This window comes from Pithys albifrons, chromosome 6 (assembly GCF_047495875.1).
Source record: "Pithys albifrons albifrons isolate INPA30051 chromosome 6, PitAlb_v1, whole genome shotgun sequence".
NCBI classification, from domain to species: domain Eukaryota; kingdom Metazoa; phylum Chordata; class Aves; order Passeriformes; family Thamnophilidae; genus Pithys; species Pithys albifrons.
The window spans coordinates 52,141,365-52,160,701 of record NC_092463.1 but is presented as its reverse complement, the minus strand read 5'-3'; the positions used below and the strand labels follow the sequence as shown (position 1 = coordinate 52,160,701).

The window sequence follows — 19,337 nt, the reverse complement described above, 5'->3', positions numbered from 1 at the left end:
GAATGAAAATGAACACAACCCATGAGTCTTCATTTCTACAGGTTTCTGTAATTCCAATTTCAGTGAACAAAAAAACTTATCCTAAAATTAGAGAAGTTCACAGAATTATAGAACAGTTTGGGTTGGAAGGGCAGAGACACCTTCCACTAGACCAAGTTGCTCAAAACCCTGTCTAGCCTGGCCTTGGACACTCCCAGGGATGGGACATGCACAGTTTCTCTGGGTAACATGATCCAGTGGCTCACCAACTCCACAGCAAAGAATTTCTTCCTAATATCTAATTTAAATTTGCTGTCTTTCAGTTTGAAGCCATTCCCCTGTGTCCTATCACTGCGTGCCCTTTTAAGTTGCATATCCAAATGGAAGTAAGTGCCTCATGTCATCAATATCAATAATCTCAGCTTTCCACAGCTCTCAGAATCCCTAACTCCTACCAGTTGCCACTGCCATAACAGAGCCTTCAGTTCAGTGAACACCACAACTTATTGCCCATTGCCTTGCACTTACCTAGGATTTTGCTGATGTTAGAGTTGTGCATGTCAGGGAAGGCCTGGAGGATTTTCCGGCGCTCGTCCTTGGCCCAGACCATGAAGGCATTCATCGGTCGCTTGATGTGGGGCTCGCTGCTGGCACGGCCCCGCGAGTCCCGGTACACCCGGGCTTCAGCCACCGTGGCACCTCCTGTTGGCCAACAATAATACTGCTGTAGTTTAGCGGCAGAGCCATTCACTGCTTTACTCCCTGTAACGTCAGGGCAGGAAGAAACAAGATGGATGCAAAACATTATTATGTGGATTATGCAAGTCTTTTCACTGCTCTGGTTATTTCAGCCTCTTTTACTCTCTGTCTCTTTGCTGCCAGATTTATGAGAGAGCGAGACAGAGGGAGATAAACTAACCAGTGGTTTCAGTGTAACTGATCAGTCTTGCCCATCTGAGATGACTCAATATCAAAGTAAGGAAACAAATTGCACTGGTATTTCTCCAGTTAAGGTATGTAGATTTGACAAAGTTTCCATTTGGGACTTTAACATAAGATACATACTCTGAGTGCTCAACAAAACTCACATAAAAGCCACACTTGAGAATCCAGACTGATGCAGAGCTGTTTACACAAGCCATTTGCAATGACTTTGCTGTTTCAGCGGTGAAGTACATCTCAAACATTTCATAAAATAAATTACATAATACACCAGGTACATGTTGCTAGTTGTATGGACCTGATTACACTTGGAGCCAAACAAATTAAAGTTGTATCTGCTTTTTTTGAATTTTGGATGTGCCTTAGAGCATCCAATCACATCTATGTAATAAACCTGTCTACATCCAATAGGTACATGCACAGCATCCTGGAGCTTCCAGAGCAGGAGACAAGCACTCCAGCTTCATGCCTGCTGTGCCTGTATGTACCCCAGTGCCCTCTCTTTATACACCATCAATTCAACTTGTACATGACAACTGTAACTGTTTTCTTTTTAATGCATCCAGACCTGTTTCTTGACCACAAACAGCAAAGCTTCAAGGAGGCTTAGAGTTTACGGAGTTGAATGTGAAGTGTAAGAGAAACAGGTAACCAAGGCATCAGAAATAAAGCTTTTCCAATTGTGATGAAAACATACATTTTTAGAGTTATACCTTAGTTATAAAAAAGGAAAAAGGAGTGGGGAGAGTGACATACTTGGTCTTAGACCTCATGGAACTGTTCATATAAATCAATACCTTGAAAAAGCAAGATACTTGACAACAAATTAGCAGAGCAATAAGCCTCTTTTTCTTGTACACTATTACAGCTCCCAAGGAAAATTTATCTGCTAAATAATATACGATTAATGCTTTACATCAAGTAAAACACTGTAGTTTTACTGATTCTAGTGACTGACTCACAAGTTTTTACTTGTATGAAAATTAATTTTGTAATTCAGAGTGAAAAAATTATATACCTTTTTAAAAATTCTATATAGGAAATACATTTACATGAAAAAAGTCCTAGATTAGAGGATGCATAACTGATAAACTACCTGTTTGCCACCAGGTCCACACTACATTAATTTCATTTAAAACGCACTGACCATACCGGATAAATTGATTTTGCTTTATATGGTGTTGACAGCCATGTTTATTGTGCAGTGAAATGTAGTGTAGTTTCAAGCTGACTATATCCATCAACACAGGGCAATATGCTGACTACTGGGCCAGATGAAGACTTACATTACCCTGAGAGCAACACACTCATTCACATACAGCAGTGTCTTCTCCTGAGGATCACCATGGTAATTTATGATGCCTCCAGTGCCATTACTTTACAACTGACACCAATTTGGCAATTTGTATACTAACACACATGCACATAAAAGAAGACGGGTTTGTGGCAAATGGGAGATGCAAAACTATTTTAATACTATTCTAAGTTAAGTACTGTGCCACAGGTGGTGTGCATTTACAGGAGGTTGCAGTCAGATTTTTTGAAAAAGGGAGGAGTTTGGCTGAGCAACCTGCAGGCAGAACCAGTTTAGGGGTATGAGTGGTTGATGAGGCTCTCTCCATAGTTGTCAGAAGGGTTGTACTACAGGCTCATCAAAAATACCATCTTTTGAGAGAGGATATATTTAGTGTGAAACTTCAATAAGTTACAAACATAGTAAGTCAACACTAAAATATTTACTGAGACAAAGAGATATATCATTTGAGAAACATCACATATATATTGCAATGGTTGTCCTATCTTTTAAAATAATACTATAAAATGTATTACTAGTGTGTGGGCAATTAGGAAGTTGGTGAAAAAAAAATTAAATTATTGCTGATGCAAAATTTGTAACTTTTTATTGAGCTACTCCACTCAAAGCAAAGAAAGGAAGGCATATTTGAACCCATATGATGTCTTTCCATCTTTTACTATCCCAAAGGTACTTACTCACAACAGCTAGAAGGAGATTGTCTTTAGACATTTCCAACAAAATTTTAGCCTGATATTTTAGTCCTAATGCAAGTAAAAAGTAGTTTTATTGGGCTAAAGATTATAGGTGGCTTTTTAATCTGGATATTATTTAGATAGAATGAAAATAAACTAACAAAACATGGCAGGGTGCAGGAAGAGGAAAAATACTCCACCATAAATGATCTGTTTTCAGAAAAAATAGGTTATGTCAGAAAACAATTCTTATTTGGAGTGATAAAGGTCAAGCAACTCGGGATGCATCTGCTTTAAGTCCATACTTGAAGAACTTGAAAAGCAGACAAAGAATTGATGTTCTTTGTGCTTGATTGCTGGGTAATATTTGCAAGTTGACCTATAGGCCATCACAAAAGAATTTGCAAAATTAATTTCTGCAAATAACTAGAGTAATATAACCTCCAATGTGACTTCTAACTGCCTCAGAACTACAGAATTATAATCAGCATGTCAAGCATTACAATACAATAGTTCATGTCAGAAAGTCTCAGTACCTTTTTAGCTTAGAAATGAGGTACTAATGGTACAAATTGTGAGGTCTTACAAGTTGAAATAAATAAGAAAAAGCTTTCAAACTAGCTGTTCTTAGGTGCTTCATCCTCTCAATCAGATATTTATCAGTATTGTGCTCTATATAAACAATTTCAACTGATTTAACAAAGTATGCACTTTTTTCCCCACTGTGATAATTATAGTTGGTACTGACAGAGGCTGAAAGAGACATCTGAAATTTAAAAGTAAATAAACATATACAACTGCAAAGAAGTAGGCGTTTTATGTCTCTCTGAAAATATTTTCAGGAAAGTCTAACAAATAATAAATGAAAAATAACTGATAAATTGGAAATATATGACCCAGTGAGAGGTGAGACGAGAGAAGGACGCTGGTGATTGTCTCTCTATGGCAACTAAAGCTCTATCTGCCAGTTACTGTTCATGCTGCAGTCACAGGAGAAGTGATTTTCAGAATTAAGAGCTTGGTCAGAATGTATAATTACTGCAAAAGAACTACAGGTTGGCTGCCCTAGTGGCTTAGTTGGCAAAGTCTATACTTTGGCCTAAAGATAGGGGCTGTCCTCAAAGTGACATCTTTAGCTTCTGAACATGTGCAGTGCCTCACTTCCTAGATCCTTTGCATTTTCTCAACTTGCCACAACTTTGATGATTTAAAACTAAAGACAGATTAAAGGAGAATGATCACTTTTTGTGGATATATGGCAGACAACCCCATTGTGAAAGTTGAATTCCAAACTACATTCTAGGGGCAATACTGAGAACATCAAAGAATAAATCTAAAAATGTTACAGCTTCATGAAAATAATTTCAAAAAATATTTTTGTTCCTAAACAGACTGGTTGCTCTCTAATCCGATATCATTAGAGAGATAAAAGAATCTGATCATAAATAGGAAAGATAAAGATTTTCATGTGAAGTAAATGTTAAGAAACATATAATAGCAATTGTTACACTTCTTATTTATTTATTCCTGCTTTTATCTGAGTTTCTTAAATATAATAATGAAAAGAATTTTAGGACAGGCATCATCCCTTAGCATGTTCCCTGAAATCTTAGCTACATTAGGGTTAATCCTACTGTCTTCAACAAGATGTGGTTTTACCTTCCATTTTAAACAACATCTACAACAAAAACTCAAACTGAAGCTTTATATGTTACCAGAACACAAATGCTAGCAAACATGATAGAAGGGGGGGGAAAGGGTAGGAAAAAAGATGAGGAAAAAAGAGGAAGGAAGTGACAGCAGAAGAAAGAGATTTTTATCAGTCACTCTGTTATTCCTTAATTACTCTTCACTCTACAGCCATTGATTCATGTTTGAAGTGATACGTTTCTTTTGACTCCCTCCAGATAATGAATCTGGCTAATCTAGAGAGTATACTGAAGATCATCTTCCATGGACATATACCAAGATAGAAAACACAGAAATAAAGACAATCTTTCCAAGTTCCTAGTGTAAAAATGGCTGGGTAGTAGTAAAGCTCCAATCATCAGTTATTCATTAATCTGAGGTGACATATTTGTCTGCTCTGGAAAAGACTGATGTGATCTCCAAAATATCTGGGCCTGTTCATGGTAATACAACTAGCACTCCTAGCAGCTTGCATTGCAGAGACCATAACCCAATAAACACACAAACAGGAGTCACACTTTTACTGCAAGAGATGGGTTACTCATAAACATGGAAATGCCATAAAAAAAGGAGCATGAGAAACCTGTCCTGCTCTTAACCTGTGCACAGTCAAATGCAGCCTTTGTGAACAATATAGCAATATTTAAAATCAAATAGAAAAATGCAGATATGGAAAGAATAGAATGAAAAGAGAAGCTCTGACAAGTTTAGAACACAAGAATAACTAATTAATTAATATTTTGAGTTACTAAGTTCAATGTTCAGTTCCAGAGAAAGTTGCAAAAACTGCTACTAGTACTGCTTCATTGTAATCTAAGTGACATATAGCAGTTGTAGTGGAACATTTATCTGGTTTGTCCATTGCCTGCCTCTTCATCCCCTACCACATTCAGACATTCTTTATTAACAGCAAAAGAAGCAATATAAACAGGTACCCCATGAACTATTGTCATTACTAGCATGTCTTGTCACCACTGGCAAAATACCCACTTGGAAACATGACTAGTTTTGGGACAGGGGTGCCTGTGGTCACACAGTGACACAAATGTTGTGTTTGTCAAGCTGCTTTTATTCCAAATGTTAAACAAATATTATTCAGCTGGAATTTGAGCACTGAACATTTCTTACAGGCTGCATGTGTAGTGAATGAAAGGGAAAAAAACCTGAGAAAGCCACGAGCAATTAGTGAAATACTGGAATACTTAAGTGGTCTTTCAAATTTTTACCTGCAAGGGTTCTGAAATGTGTCTAAGTAAATGCTAAGAAGTGGGAATATACTGTAGCACAAGTTAACTACATCCACTTGGTTATGATAAGACTCCTATTTTTCCTGTGGAGAGACTCCATTCTCTTTAAAACATCAGCAAGAAGGACCAAATGGGAATTCCCTAAGGTCATCTCATAGGAAACATAAACCTCTAATTCAATAACTTCGCTACTGCACTGAAAAAGGCCTTATTATTGCAACATCCATATGGAGTCAATTGGACATTAATGACTAATCAATCCCTCCCCTTTCTATTCTACTTATAGTGTCACAAGCCATGTTTAGATTAGCCCATTTCCTGCTTAGGATCGCTCAAGATGTCTTTTGTTCTTTCAGGGCTGGCCTGATGGAGGCAGCTTAAACAAACACACGACCCAAGTGGTGCAGGAGTTATAAACTGCCATATGTGAATGAACAAAGGGGCCATACTAAAGCCTTTTGTGGTATTTGTTAATGTTTTTCATCTGAGTTTAAAAAGACCTAATGACTCTGTGGTGAGCTGATGCATGTGGCTCGTGGCTTTGCAAAATGAAGGAAATTCTAGCCAGTTATATCAGCATACATTTTCCAAAGTGCCTTGTTTTCAATTTTGGTGGCAGTGAGTTTACTTTTTTTAGTACATTTGTTTTACATATGCAAGCAAAATTCTTAATCTCACTTAAAGCTCAGCACTGTTTTTCACAGTCATCCTCCATATACGTCTTTCCCCATTTCAAAGTCTAAAGTTACAATTAGTAGTGAAATATGTTCTGCGTGTGAAGCAACTATTCTGTGCTCCACCAGTGGTAGCAGTTCACTCACCAGCGTTTAAAGCTGAAATGTTAGTTGGGCCATATTAAATACTGAAACAATACTTCTAAATAAACTGCTAGCACATCCATGTTCCACAGCCATTCATGCCCAAATCTGTATTATTATTATGAATTAAAACTGCTAAATGCAGCTACTTGCTTGGTGGCTTACAAAAACAATTTAGATTTCTTGACCACATTTTATGGAAAATCTAACCCTCATGGAAATCTGGCATGGCACACAGCTAAAACAATACAATAATGATTTGAATGACATAGAATATTAACTGAATTAGTGCTTAAGGCCTGGCTTAAGCTCTCAGTAGCTGACACAGTTGCACATGTGCTCTAACAGAAGAGCATAAGAAGTTACTCTGTGAAGGCCCATGAAACATCTATATAGAAATGGGGATGAAGAAACAGCATCTACTATAAATTTGGGGAGGTGTTTAAGTGTCATCAGATTTTTCAATCATGTGCCACTTGCAGACTTCAAGATCCTTCACAGATAATTAATTAAATGCTAACAATCCCATCCTGACATAGATATTATTGATAGAAATGTGAAACATATTTAAGTTGAAAGTTACTTAGCCTAAGCAATGATGCCAGAAGCAAGGGATTGCCAGTTATCGGATCTAACAGCAATCAACATTCCCACAAATACTACTGTTGTTTCCCTTTGATATTTTATTTCATACTCAGTTGAGGAAAATAGAGGCCCACAGAAAGGAAAATATGGACAAAACAGCCAGGCCCAATATTGTAATGTAATAATTATTGTTAGTTATCTGACAAGATCTATAGATTTTATTTTATATTTTAGAAAAACTGTTGTTCTAATAGCTAAATATTGTTTCTATACTAATTATATTCAAAGTCAAAACAATACAAAGAAGGATGCACTGATCTATTTAACATCAAAATGTTTCCATAAAAGTAACATCTTTACTGCCAGTGGAGCTGTTACTCACATTTCAAATTTCTCATGACATGAGTGTCACCTAAAACATCCAGAAAACACAATATTGATTTAAAACACAGGGCAGTCTTTAGTCATTCCTAACAGTTTTTTGTTGAAAAAAGTCCTCCCTGAACAAGGGCCATAGGACATTATCCACTCATATTTCAGTCAATGCTTTGTTTTGTTTTAAGACAGAGAAATGACAAGCAGGATTTCAGCACAGAGAAAGAAGACAGTCTGGCTTCATGTTTGATGGGTGCCCTGTTCTTTGCTTGCTCACATGTATTTTACCAAAACAGTAAATTTTAAAAGCTTAAATACAATGTGGTTTGTAAAAGGGAACAACATTTAACAATGGGAGAGCTTTACAAAATCACCTGCCTCAAATTACCTGATATTAATGAAATGCAGAATACTTTGCAAAAGATTTAAAGTGTTGTAGTCACTGCTTTAGTGACCCATTTCTTATATTCAATCTCCAATAATTTGTCACTTTTGTGAATGATGCAACACCATTCTTTGTATCAATATAACTAATTCCTTCCATACAGTGTTTGTTGTTCTCACTTGTCATATCATATCAGTAATTAGATGGCAAGAACCCTAGGGCTAGGATACGCATATGCTATGTCTTCTTGCCTTTTACATGGGGTGCTGATATTACAATAATTGATAATATAATTAGTAAACAATGTATCATGAGGGGAGAGAAGCAAAACCAGCATGATAACAGGAGCTGTAAATTAAAAAGTATTAATAAATGTTAGGAAAAACTCTTCAAGCTATTATTTTCAAATATGGTACCCCTGTGCATTTGGGGTTTGTGAAACCAGGAAAATTATTTTACAAACATGGCAATGGCATGTCCCAATATATTACCACCTTTACTTGGTTTGGTAAAAATGGGAGTATTTGCCATAGAACAGAACATGAAACATGAAAACTTACAAATAATTCTCTTTCTAATTCCTCTGAAGCTACTCCTACCATACTGAAAACAGTCATTTATTATTTGCAGAATCTATGAAGACACTGTAATGCTCACCCCACACACATTTTGGACCATCAATTCTATGAAATTAAATCAAAGTACAAATTAAGAAAATATTTTCCCTTTGCTACCAAGTTCTGAACTAGTTACTTGCTTAGACACTTGACATACCTACATGGAAGAAAGGCAGATGCTCTTTAGCACTTTTCTATTACTGAGATACTGATATTCCTGAAGGGAAAAATTTTAGTCAGTATAGGCTTAGAAAAATAGACAGTTGTACAGACTTGTTTGAATTTGTATCAATTGTTCATGCTTAGCCAGAATACATGATGTTCTCTGCTTAATGCATTCATATTTCTGCTCCACTCCCTGTGCTCATGGACGTAAGAATGAAGGGCAAGATTCTTTCCTCCTTCACTCATTATGATATAATGCTGTCTTTCTCCATCAGCTGAAAATTCAATTGTGCCTGGAAATTTTACACTATTTTATGGAGCTTCAAGCACTTTTTGAAATATTGGAGCAATACCAAGATATGTGCAGAGCTAAGAATCAGGCCATGCTGTGTTTTACACCTGGTGGCTGCACATGAGTGTGAAAAAATGTTTTAAACCACTATATTTAATTTTTCACTGAGTTCACCTAAAAATAGCTGACTGATGCTTTCAGCACTTGTGACAGTAATTTTCTCATGGTCAAATATTTTCTGTGTAAAACTGCAGCCCATGGTTACCTTTTACAGCCACTTTCTAAATTCCTGAAAATAATGTTTTACTATATAATGGAAATTGTGACAAGCCCTTGGCCATAACTGTGTTAATAGGCACTCCTATGTAAAACTCAGGGCATTGTAAGAGTGGTTGATTGTACAACATAAGAAATTCTAACTATATTTTTTTTTAAATAACGGTACTATTCTCTAAGAATCAATTACTGTAGCTTAGAAATGCCAAATGAAAAAGCCTCATATTTAGCAGTAGGAAAAAGATACCTAAAATATTTGAAAATCAAATGTTAACAGTTGTGGAGGACATCCAGATTTGTTATTCTGAACCTGAGATTCCTACTATATGCTAAATATTAGTGTCGTGAGAGGAACAAGTTTCAATGTCATTAAAAGATCAGACCACACACTCCCAGCTCAGATTTTTCAGTTCCTACTCTAAAATGTTGTGGAGATGATGGCAACAAGAAGATGCAGGAGTGGTTGCCATAAGAAAAATGATGGGGTGGTTCTTAAAGACACATTATTCCTATCCCAGTTGCAGGTGTTGAGTTACTCCAGGGTTGAAGTGCCAAATGTCATCCAACACAACTGAAACACTGTGCCTAAGCACTTTGTTCCAGATTCCTTATCTGCTAGGACTTATTTTGAAAAATTTAAGCATATTACTCAAGTATCAGGCACAATCAAATTCATGGATGTTAAAAATAGCAACTGCAATTAATGAAGGCCACCTTTTAACATCTAGTCTAATTGAAAAAGATAATAAGTTATTTTATATTTAAATAATAAATATACAAGTATGAGATTTTATTTCTGCAATCAAAGACCTATAGCAAGAATTCAGAGGAATAAAAATTCCAGTACTTGAGCTATTGCATTCTCTCTTGAAACACTTCTTTGTTTTCAGACAGCTTTCACTGTTTTCTGATTTTCATGTCTCCCCTCTCAACTGCCATAGCAACTATTACAAATATTTATATGTGACAAATACTGGCATGGAGAGGCATTCTTTCCTCCAGTACTTACGAAGCACTGTCACAAAAGTAGGTGATGCTTTCTCATGCATGCACTACCTGCTGTTTACACCTCTGCATAGGAGGGTGTTAAACAAGTTATCTCACAGGTTTGGATCGTGTTGGCAGCCTGCCAAGATTGATCTGCCTGAAAATACATGGTTTCCTTTCAGCTGCCTCTTCAGCTGCTCAAAGTCAACCTTTTTTAAAGAAGGAACCCTCACCGTTTTGTATAAGAAATTATTTAATACTGGGCACATGTGAGATTGTTCAGGCTTTGAGCGTACAGTAGAGGTGCTCCTTTAATAAAACACTGATCCGTTTCTTACCTCATAGATTTTCAAAACCCAAGCACTAGTCATGATGTCTTCACTGTTGCCAGGGAGGGAGAACATGACACTGACAGATGGACAGATATTGGTGGCAGTTTCTCCTCAGCCTTAGAGATCAGCCTTGTGCTCCTCTTGTAGCTCAGTTTTTTCATGTTTCTCTCATGTTCTTTCTACATGGCAGGCTACTTGTCTTTCCTCAATGAACTCATTCCTCTACTCCACATGATTCCACATTTGCTACTGCTAATGCAACCACTCATTTTTTACCACATTCTGGCAATGGGTTAAAAATGGGTTAAATCTGTGATGATGCTTAACACACCATTTCTTTTTTATCTCTGCTATTTAATATCTCTTGCTTTTGGACAGGTAAAATCTCTCATCATACTACAACATTCCTTGCAATGTGGCTAGCCCAAGACAAATACGAATGGGAAGGGCTAATTTTATGGACATAAAAAGACAGATTGTACTAACTGCTGCAAATATCAAACTATTCATTGACTTTTTATTTTGGTAAACAAATACATCATCTGAAATGCTGCAGAACTGGGTTCTTAAGCTTACCGATGAATTGAAATATATTCTTCTAAAAGATAAGATGAGCTTGTGCTACTCCAAGCCTGGCTTCAGGTCTAAAATCAGGTTCAGAACAAATTTGAAGTAATAATAAGGCATTTTCGTCAAATTCTTTTTGCTTTATAAAAATTAATTTAGTTTTGCAATGAATTTCATTTTTCACTTAGGAAAACAGGACACAGAGAAGTTATTTCTCTTTTGCAAAATCACACAGTAAGGTAGTGGCAAAACAATAATGCTTTTGCCCTAAGCCTAGGATTCAATCAAGAAAATTTCATGTTAATAGATCCCATTCTTTGACAGAAATGGAGATCAGGTCTTGAAGGAACTTGAATCCCTGAATATGACTGCTGAAGGAAACCACACTGCAACCTGAGCTAAGGTAAAATCAGTAATTGTCAAAAGGAAGGTTAGGTATAGTCTGCAGATTTCTATCTACTACAAAACAAAATCTTAACACACTTTTACACATTTCCAAAGCATTTGACCACAATTCAAAACAATACAATTCAAAAGAAGCAGTATCACCCAAAAGTGAGCATCTGTACAAGTCTTTTTTACAACTTGAACCAAAAAAAATATTCACATCATCCAATATTCTCAATAACTGAGAAGTAAATACTTTAGTGTTTAGTATATAAACTACTTTAGTGTTATATAGGTATTATATCGGTTACCTGATCTGAAATTTAAACAGGGACTACCTATGGCTCTATATTACTCTCTACACACTAGTCAGTTGATGTATGTCAGTCATGTTCAAAAGAGATTTTAGCTAAAGTGCAACTCAAAACTGTCTTGGTGTGCCCATGCCAGGTAGCTGTATTTCAGTACTGTCAATCTCAAATGACGTTTCCTTTAAAATTATATCATGGCAGGGGGAGGGAGCAGGAACCCAAACAAACAAAACCATCCTTGTTTAGTTCTATAATTGTCTCTTGTTTATAATTTTAGATACCAGTCACCGAATGTTTATGAGGCTCTCAAGTAATATTTTTGAATTTTACTAGCTACAAATGTATAACATATTTTAACATGACAACTGGAATTTCAGGTAATGATACAAGTCTAACAGCTTTGGATTATTCTTTAATGGTGTCACAGTCAGTGGCAATGTTTTGAATACAGTTTGAGCATGATTTTAAATATAGTTAGCTCAGTCCAGCTGGTGGCTAAATAGAGATGTTGGTTTATGTCATATTTAATATAAAATTCTTGCTAATGATTTTCAGGTCTCCATTAAGATGACTGTTAGCTCATTATGAGTAACACAAACTTTGAAGATGACTTCATATGCTAGGTCTTCTCTGAAGGAGACACCTTGTTACCACAAATTAAATCCAGCCTTTAAATAATCTTAAAGTCTTCACACACTGGGCAGAGACAACAAGTTAAAAAAATTATTCTACAGTGTCTCATATTTGTCTGATTGCAAAGTTTGAAGAATTTCAAGACTTATAATTCATGAGTAAAAAAAATATATATATACATAGCTTTAGGTTTGGATCAATGAGCCAGTACCACAAGCACTCCTAAAATTACAGGAAAACATGACTGATCCTGTCAAACTCAGATCACTGCCATATGTTACAGAAAAGAGGTAAGGTGTAGAGAGAAATCATTGCTAGATACTATTACAAAGGCATTCCATAAAACAGGAGTCTGCTGATATGTCTTATAACAAATTACTCTAACCTTAAAGGCTCTGTCAAAACTAGGAGAATCAGGAGGACTTCTCAGATTTGGTCTATCTCAAAGGCCTCTTGGGCATTTTCTTATGGAAAGGTAGGTGTGCAGGTAGACAAGGAATGCCACTGCACTTTTACAATCCCTTTGGTCCAGGTCAGTGTGGAGATCAGAATGCAGCCCAAACTGCATTTCCCCCAGTTTACGGCTGGCAGTGGGACTAAATTTGGGGTTGTAAGCTCAGGAAAAAATCTGCTACACCACTGTCCCACCTGTATTCCCTCCACCCACCACTGCTTTAAAAGAACCCTCTACAAATTGTTAGTATCTGCTCTAAATGTAATGACTTTCATAATTCTGAAGTTCCAAAATTCTGGTGATGGGAATAAAAACACTTGGCAGATCTAACAGCCATACACTCACTCTGTCACAACTGTACTTAGGCCTCAGAGATCCTAGTGTATTTGTGATGAGAAAAGCCAGGGCAGCAAAAGTTGACCATCAATATGTCACTTCAGAAATCTTTATTCTCTATTTGACTATTATTTTTATAAAAGCACACAAAAATCACAGAAATGTTATCTGAAGATGTTACATCAACCTGCATTCAAGTGGCATCTAAAATAAACTGGAAAAAAAAAGATATAAAGTAACAATGACAAAACAGAAAGGAAGGTGTGAAACACACTAAGTCTTTGAAGAGTATGACTGTGCCTATTAGAAACCTTTGACATCCAGCTGAGATTGCGGCCTTGGCAATGCAATAAAATGCAACAAGGCACTCAGAGGAGGTGAAAGAAGAGAAACAAAGCTGGCAAAGGATTCGGAGCACAAGTCTGATGAGGAGTGACTGAGGGAGCTGAGGGTGTTTAGCCTGGAGAAAAGGAGGCAGAGAGAACCTTACCATTCCCTATAGCTATCTGAAAGGAGGTTGTGGAGAGATTTGGGTCAGTATTTTTTCACAAGGAACAAGCAATAGGATGAGAGGAAATGGCCTGAAGTTGTGCCAGGGGAGGTTTAGATTGGATATAAGAAAACATTTCTTCACTGAAAGAGTTGTCAAGCTTTGGAATAGACTGCCCAGGGAAATGGTTGAGCCACTAGCTACTGAAAAATGAATATACTAGAAGCCTCACATCCTGGATGCTGTGATTGTTGCCTTCCACTGTAAAAGCTGTCAGGCTACAAGTGTCATCTCTTAGCAAGCTTGCCAAAGATAAGGGGGAAAACTTAGGTAGTATTTTGAATGTCTTTTTGTGAATCTGGCTATTATCTAAATTTACCTTGTCTGCAACTAGAAGAACAAATAGGGAGCTTAGTTTTGAACTCCTGCCATTTTTTTTTTTCAGATCAGCAGAGGTATGCATCCAGCACCTCTTTTCCAGAGATATCTCTTGGCTGCTAAACAAATTCTGGAAATCTGAATCCATTCATGAACTCAGATTTCTAATGTGGCAACACACCATGCCTCAAAATGCCCCACTAGCTCTAGAAAGACATGTAAACTGTCCTTAACCTGGCACACATCACTGTAGCTTGGGTTACATATGTCAAAGCTTCGCTCTGCACTATCCAGTAACAAGGAGGGGCTGTCACTACCACGAGGTGTATCAAGATACTAAATTAAGGACACTAGAAAAAAGAATGGATGAACTGAAGGAAAACGAGTTGAAAACAACAGCGTGATCAGAGACCTGATGTCATCTAAACCAGTAACTGTGTAAGTATTGCACTTTCAACTTTTAACCCAAACCAGCAAAAAAATATTCTTCAACACGTTGAAGTATGAGACATTGCTGCTGGATGGAAGTTCCTTTACAAAGCAGTTTATAAATAACTGATTAGTCAAAAAGCATTTTTGAAGTCCATCTATGTTCTTATTCCTTTTTATCTAGAAAAGAGGAATCATTGCAAAACACCTGTCTGAAAGTTATTTTTTACCTACATTCTGTTCATTGCTTTTCTGTTTACAGACAACACAAAAGAGGCCAATTACATTCAATAAAGTGTAAGTAAATGAAACTCATAAATAATAGCTCCCTTAAGTTTACTGGTCCTATTCTTTTGATCCAAGAAAATAAGCAGATTTTTGATTTGTCAGATGTTTGGATATTAATGGAAAAGATCAGAGGTGTTTTAACCTTTTCAAGCCATAACTAGAATTTGTCCAGTTAAAACAGCAATATTGTTATCAAAGAGAAGTAAATTTGGGGGGGCGGGGGGAGTGTGTGTGGCAGAAATCCTGCATAATAATCTATTTCAGTAGTACATTAATCTTACTACTTGACTGCTAGAGTTCCTATGTATCTACATATTCTCTTTTAATAGATCATAGGGTCAAGTGACATCCACTTCCAAAGCATGAATGGTAATGCTGTTGGTGACTCAGCTCAGTCTCAATAAACACTGATTTCCACTTGTGTCTTGACACATATCAAACATATAGATATATATAGAACTCTCACTGAAATGAGTGCATTAAAGGTTTATATCATGAAAAAGACCTTATCATACAGAAAATGTGAAATATTTTTCTATTATCATTTGACGGGTGCTTGTGAATAGAATTTGACTTGCTATACCTTGAGTAGGTGGTGAGTGTACTGATGGGTAGATTTCTTAAAATGCTCTAACCTTCTTCAGCTGCTAAATCTTAAAAAAAAACTGGTGAATGTGTATATATATTTCCCAAGATAATTTTCTCAGCATTTCCTAAAATGTTGTTAATAGTTTAAAATATAAACACTCAATAGGCAGCTGCTTGGGGAGAAGGAATTGTGTTGCAGAAGGGCTAAAAGGGCTATATAATGCTTTTCATGCTTTCACCCTTTGTTATGGTCTTACTGAAATCTCACAAATTCAGACGGGAATCAATCAAGTGTTACTCTGGGATGTAAGATGGGCAGTACTTATGACATTGGCAGTGTTTCAGCCATATCATTCTGTGATAAGTGTTCAATAACCCATGGTCAAAATTGCAACTCACCTTCTGCATCTTCTGGCCTTGTAAGATCAATGACACCAGGGCCAATTTTTCCATCTTCATTGGGTTTTCCTGTTAACTGTGGGCCTAAATTTTCAAACCTTGCTCTTTCCTGGAAAAGAACAAAAGGAGTCTTAATGCTCCATATAGCATAGTTCTCGTAGGCCTGTGCATATGTGTATGCATTGATACATGCCTTATTTTTTAAATCTGAACAAATAATGAATGCATCTAATTAGAATTTTAGCTCAGGGACAATTTTTTTTAAAGATTCTGAATGTTTGCATGTATGAAAATCAGCTTTAAATGTGAAACATACACAGAAACTTTGAGATTATTTTGATCTGCAATGCCATAATGCATAAACGATTGTACATGCAAATACAAAACACTCTTAGCAGCACATAGTGCTGATTGATGCTGCTCACTTTGCCTTTCCACTTATTTTCTAACTTAAACTGAAAAAGACAATCAACATTTGGGAAACATGAAAATTCAGAAGTTGAAAGAAGAGTTTGTGCTAAAATGTACTGTTATTTTAATTAAAAAAGCACTTTTTCCCCACTATGAGATTTAAGTTTGCATTCATACCTCTGTGAAAACACAAGTCAGAATTTTACGCGGAGGTTTTTAAAGATATGTGTTTGAAAGAAGAAATAATAGAGGACAGAACTGATATTATTTTGTATAGAATTTAAATTGTACCTCAGGGAAAAGGGAATTTAAGAAGACAAAAAAAAGAATTAAAAAAAAGAAGTAAAATTAATGCCCACTCCTGGCAAAAGAGAAAGCTTTTGAGTTCTGAAGACCTCCATAGGAAACCTGGAACTAGAAAGTGGAAACTGAAAGGCCTTTTTTTTTTTTTAACACAGTTCCTCAGTCAACTTCTGGACAAGGGAACTATAAAAGGCAGTCCAATACTGTCTCTCAACAGTAGTCTCTGTAGTACTGTGTATCAGTAGCAGAGTGTTCAATGGTTATCATTAATTTAGCATTCTCATTTGGAGGAACATAGCATGTTTTCCCTCTTGCCTTGTTGTTACCTCTTCAGACTAAACTTGGCATTATGTTGTATTTGTGAATGAATGAAACCTTGTTGTTCATTACTATGAAACAATATTTAATGTCATGTCAGCTTGAATTTAGAGACATGAAATACCAGCTTTCAGCTCTATGAACAGTTTCTCCATGTTGTACTTAATGCATTATGCAGAAGTAGAGTGCTGATTGCTGTTCAGTCTATTGTTCAATGACCTAGTTCTGTGCTGTGCATACTAGACATAAGAAGAAAACATTGTGAGTTTCTCTCCTAAAAGATGGTTAGAAACTTGGAAATGCTTTTAAGGACAAAACATACTTGACGGCCTTGACTCCTCATTTGCTCCACCTCCAACTATTTCTTTCCAATGTGATTATTTTTCTATTATCATCATGTTTCAGCAATGAAACCCCACCAGGACAAGTGATGAATTGTTGTGATTCCTTATGCTTTTGGTTCCTTCAGCCATGGATTTATAAAATTATTTTCTGTTTAATTTACAGAGGAAAAGAAGGCACAGTCTGACACTGAATTTGCCACAACATGCAGCTGAGGTATTTCAGGTCCTAACTTCAATTCTAAAAGCTCCTTAGAGTCTTCCAGTTGTTGAATAAAATAACTCTGCATTTTATATTTGGTTAACTTCTTATTTTCTTCTGTAAAATCCATTGTTGATGAAGGACTTACATATACAAAGGAACTCACAAGAAAAGAAAGAGTTACAAATGAAATGTGACTGCAGAAAGGCATTGCAATACCAAAGGCCCAATATTTTACTGAAAGATGTCGTGCAAGGTAACAATACGTCTGAATCATCACGATGGGATCTGTTTTACTGGTAGAGAGAATGAAAAATAAGTTTGTCAAGAATTCTGTGTTCCGTTGCAAAGGGCTGATTTGCAGTTGAGATAAAAACAAAGATCAGTGCTAAGAAAACAGCTTTTGGCACATTCACATTTATTTTCTCTTCCAAAATATTTGCACTAAAAGCTTTCTCTTAAGGATGTTAATACAGTACCTGCAGTATTCTTGGAAGAACAGTCTTTAAGTGTGTCTCAGAAGAAGGAGAAATACCTTTCTGCTATAAAAATCAACAGACCCCGCTACATATCAATATGCACATTTGGAATATCTTTCTCGTCATTCATTCTCTTTGATTTTACCAGAAAATATTCAGTTACACACACACACACAAAAAAAAAAAAAAAGGAAAAAAAAAGACAGAGAGAGAATAAAGAAAGTTTCTGAAAGAATATCAATATTTTGACATCGTAGGAGAAACAGGGAAATTACATGATAAGGTTCAGAAACAGTAAAATGAAAGCACTTATGCCATAAAAATACCTGCTCTTGTCAAAGAAAGGAGATGTACTTACAGTTATTTCATAACTCCCTCCTTTTAATTCATAAAAAGCTTTAACGAATCTAGTTATATTTAACACTCTGCAATGCATTTTAAAGTCGGTCCCTTGTTAGTTTTTTTACTGAAAATTATCATCACAGTGATAAAAAAGTTCAATATTTGCATTGGATTTATACAAATTCATAGAACTATAAAAAGTCAGAAAAATCCTCCCCAATACTAATAATGATTCTGTCTAGTAGATGTCTTTACACTGTCATGAAGTAGAACAAGTTCACATGACACTTATTGGAGAGAAAACTTGTCCCACTAAGCTCAAATCATTTGTAGTTGGATTTGTCTTTTCTCCTGTCTTGAATCCATCCTAAACAGAATAGGTACTCACACTAGAAATCCCTTAAAAGTATATGCTAGCCCTAGAAGGACTAAGAGGAAGATTGATTTTCTACTTCATGTTCCTATCTGAAAACAAAAGACAGCTACACATAACTATGTACTTTTAGTACATTTGCACACATGTACATTGACATGAACAGATTGCTGCCTCCCTAACCCGCATTAGTGGAAAATTTTGGTGAGTTTGTAATAAACTGTACTGATATTCACACTGCAGGTGTCTTCTTTCCTGTGAGAAAGCATTTTGGATCTCTATTTTGAGCAGAATTTTTTTCCAGTGCTGCCTATGGAGCTTATACTGAATAGTTACATTAAATTTTTCCATTTAAATCTCAAAAAAAAAAGAGAAAAAGTTTAGGACATGACACTGACAACCCTTTCCCATGACTCGATCAACACAGTCAGCTAGAGTTGGCATTAGAAAACCAAAAGCACTTCCCAACACAAATCCTATCTTTTGTGCTTCTTTATACGTTGAACACACAGTAAAAACAATCCTTGCTATAAAATGTGCAAAAGAAGAGAAAAAAAACCTTCTTAGCAGCCAAATCTTAATTTCCTATTCTGTGATATGATTAGGCACTTATTTATGCGTTGTCAGTCA

The 19,337-nt window shown here is 36.1% G+C and overlaps 1 protein-coding gene across 1 annotated transcript in view; it reads right to left on the bottom strand.

Moving 5' to 3' along the window:
* Window positions 1–19,337, bottom strand: part of SOX6 (SRY-box transcription factor 6) — a 262,705-nt gene that overhangs the window by 17,096 nt on the left and 226,272 nt on the right. Inside the window, exons 14-15 of the mRNA XM_071558897.1 lie at window positions 15,939–16,047; window positions 508–741 (exon numbers count right to left, since the gene is read on the bottom strand). Coding sequence (XP_071414998.1) covers window positions 508–741; window positions 15,939–16,047 — 343 coding nt within the window. The remainder of the gene's footprint in view (window positions 1–507; window positions 742–15,938; window positions 16,048–19,337) is intronic.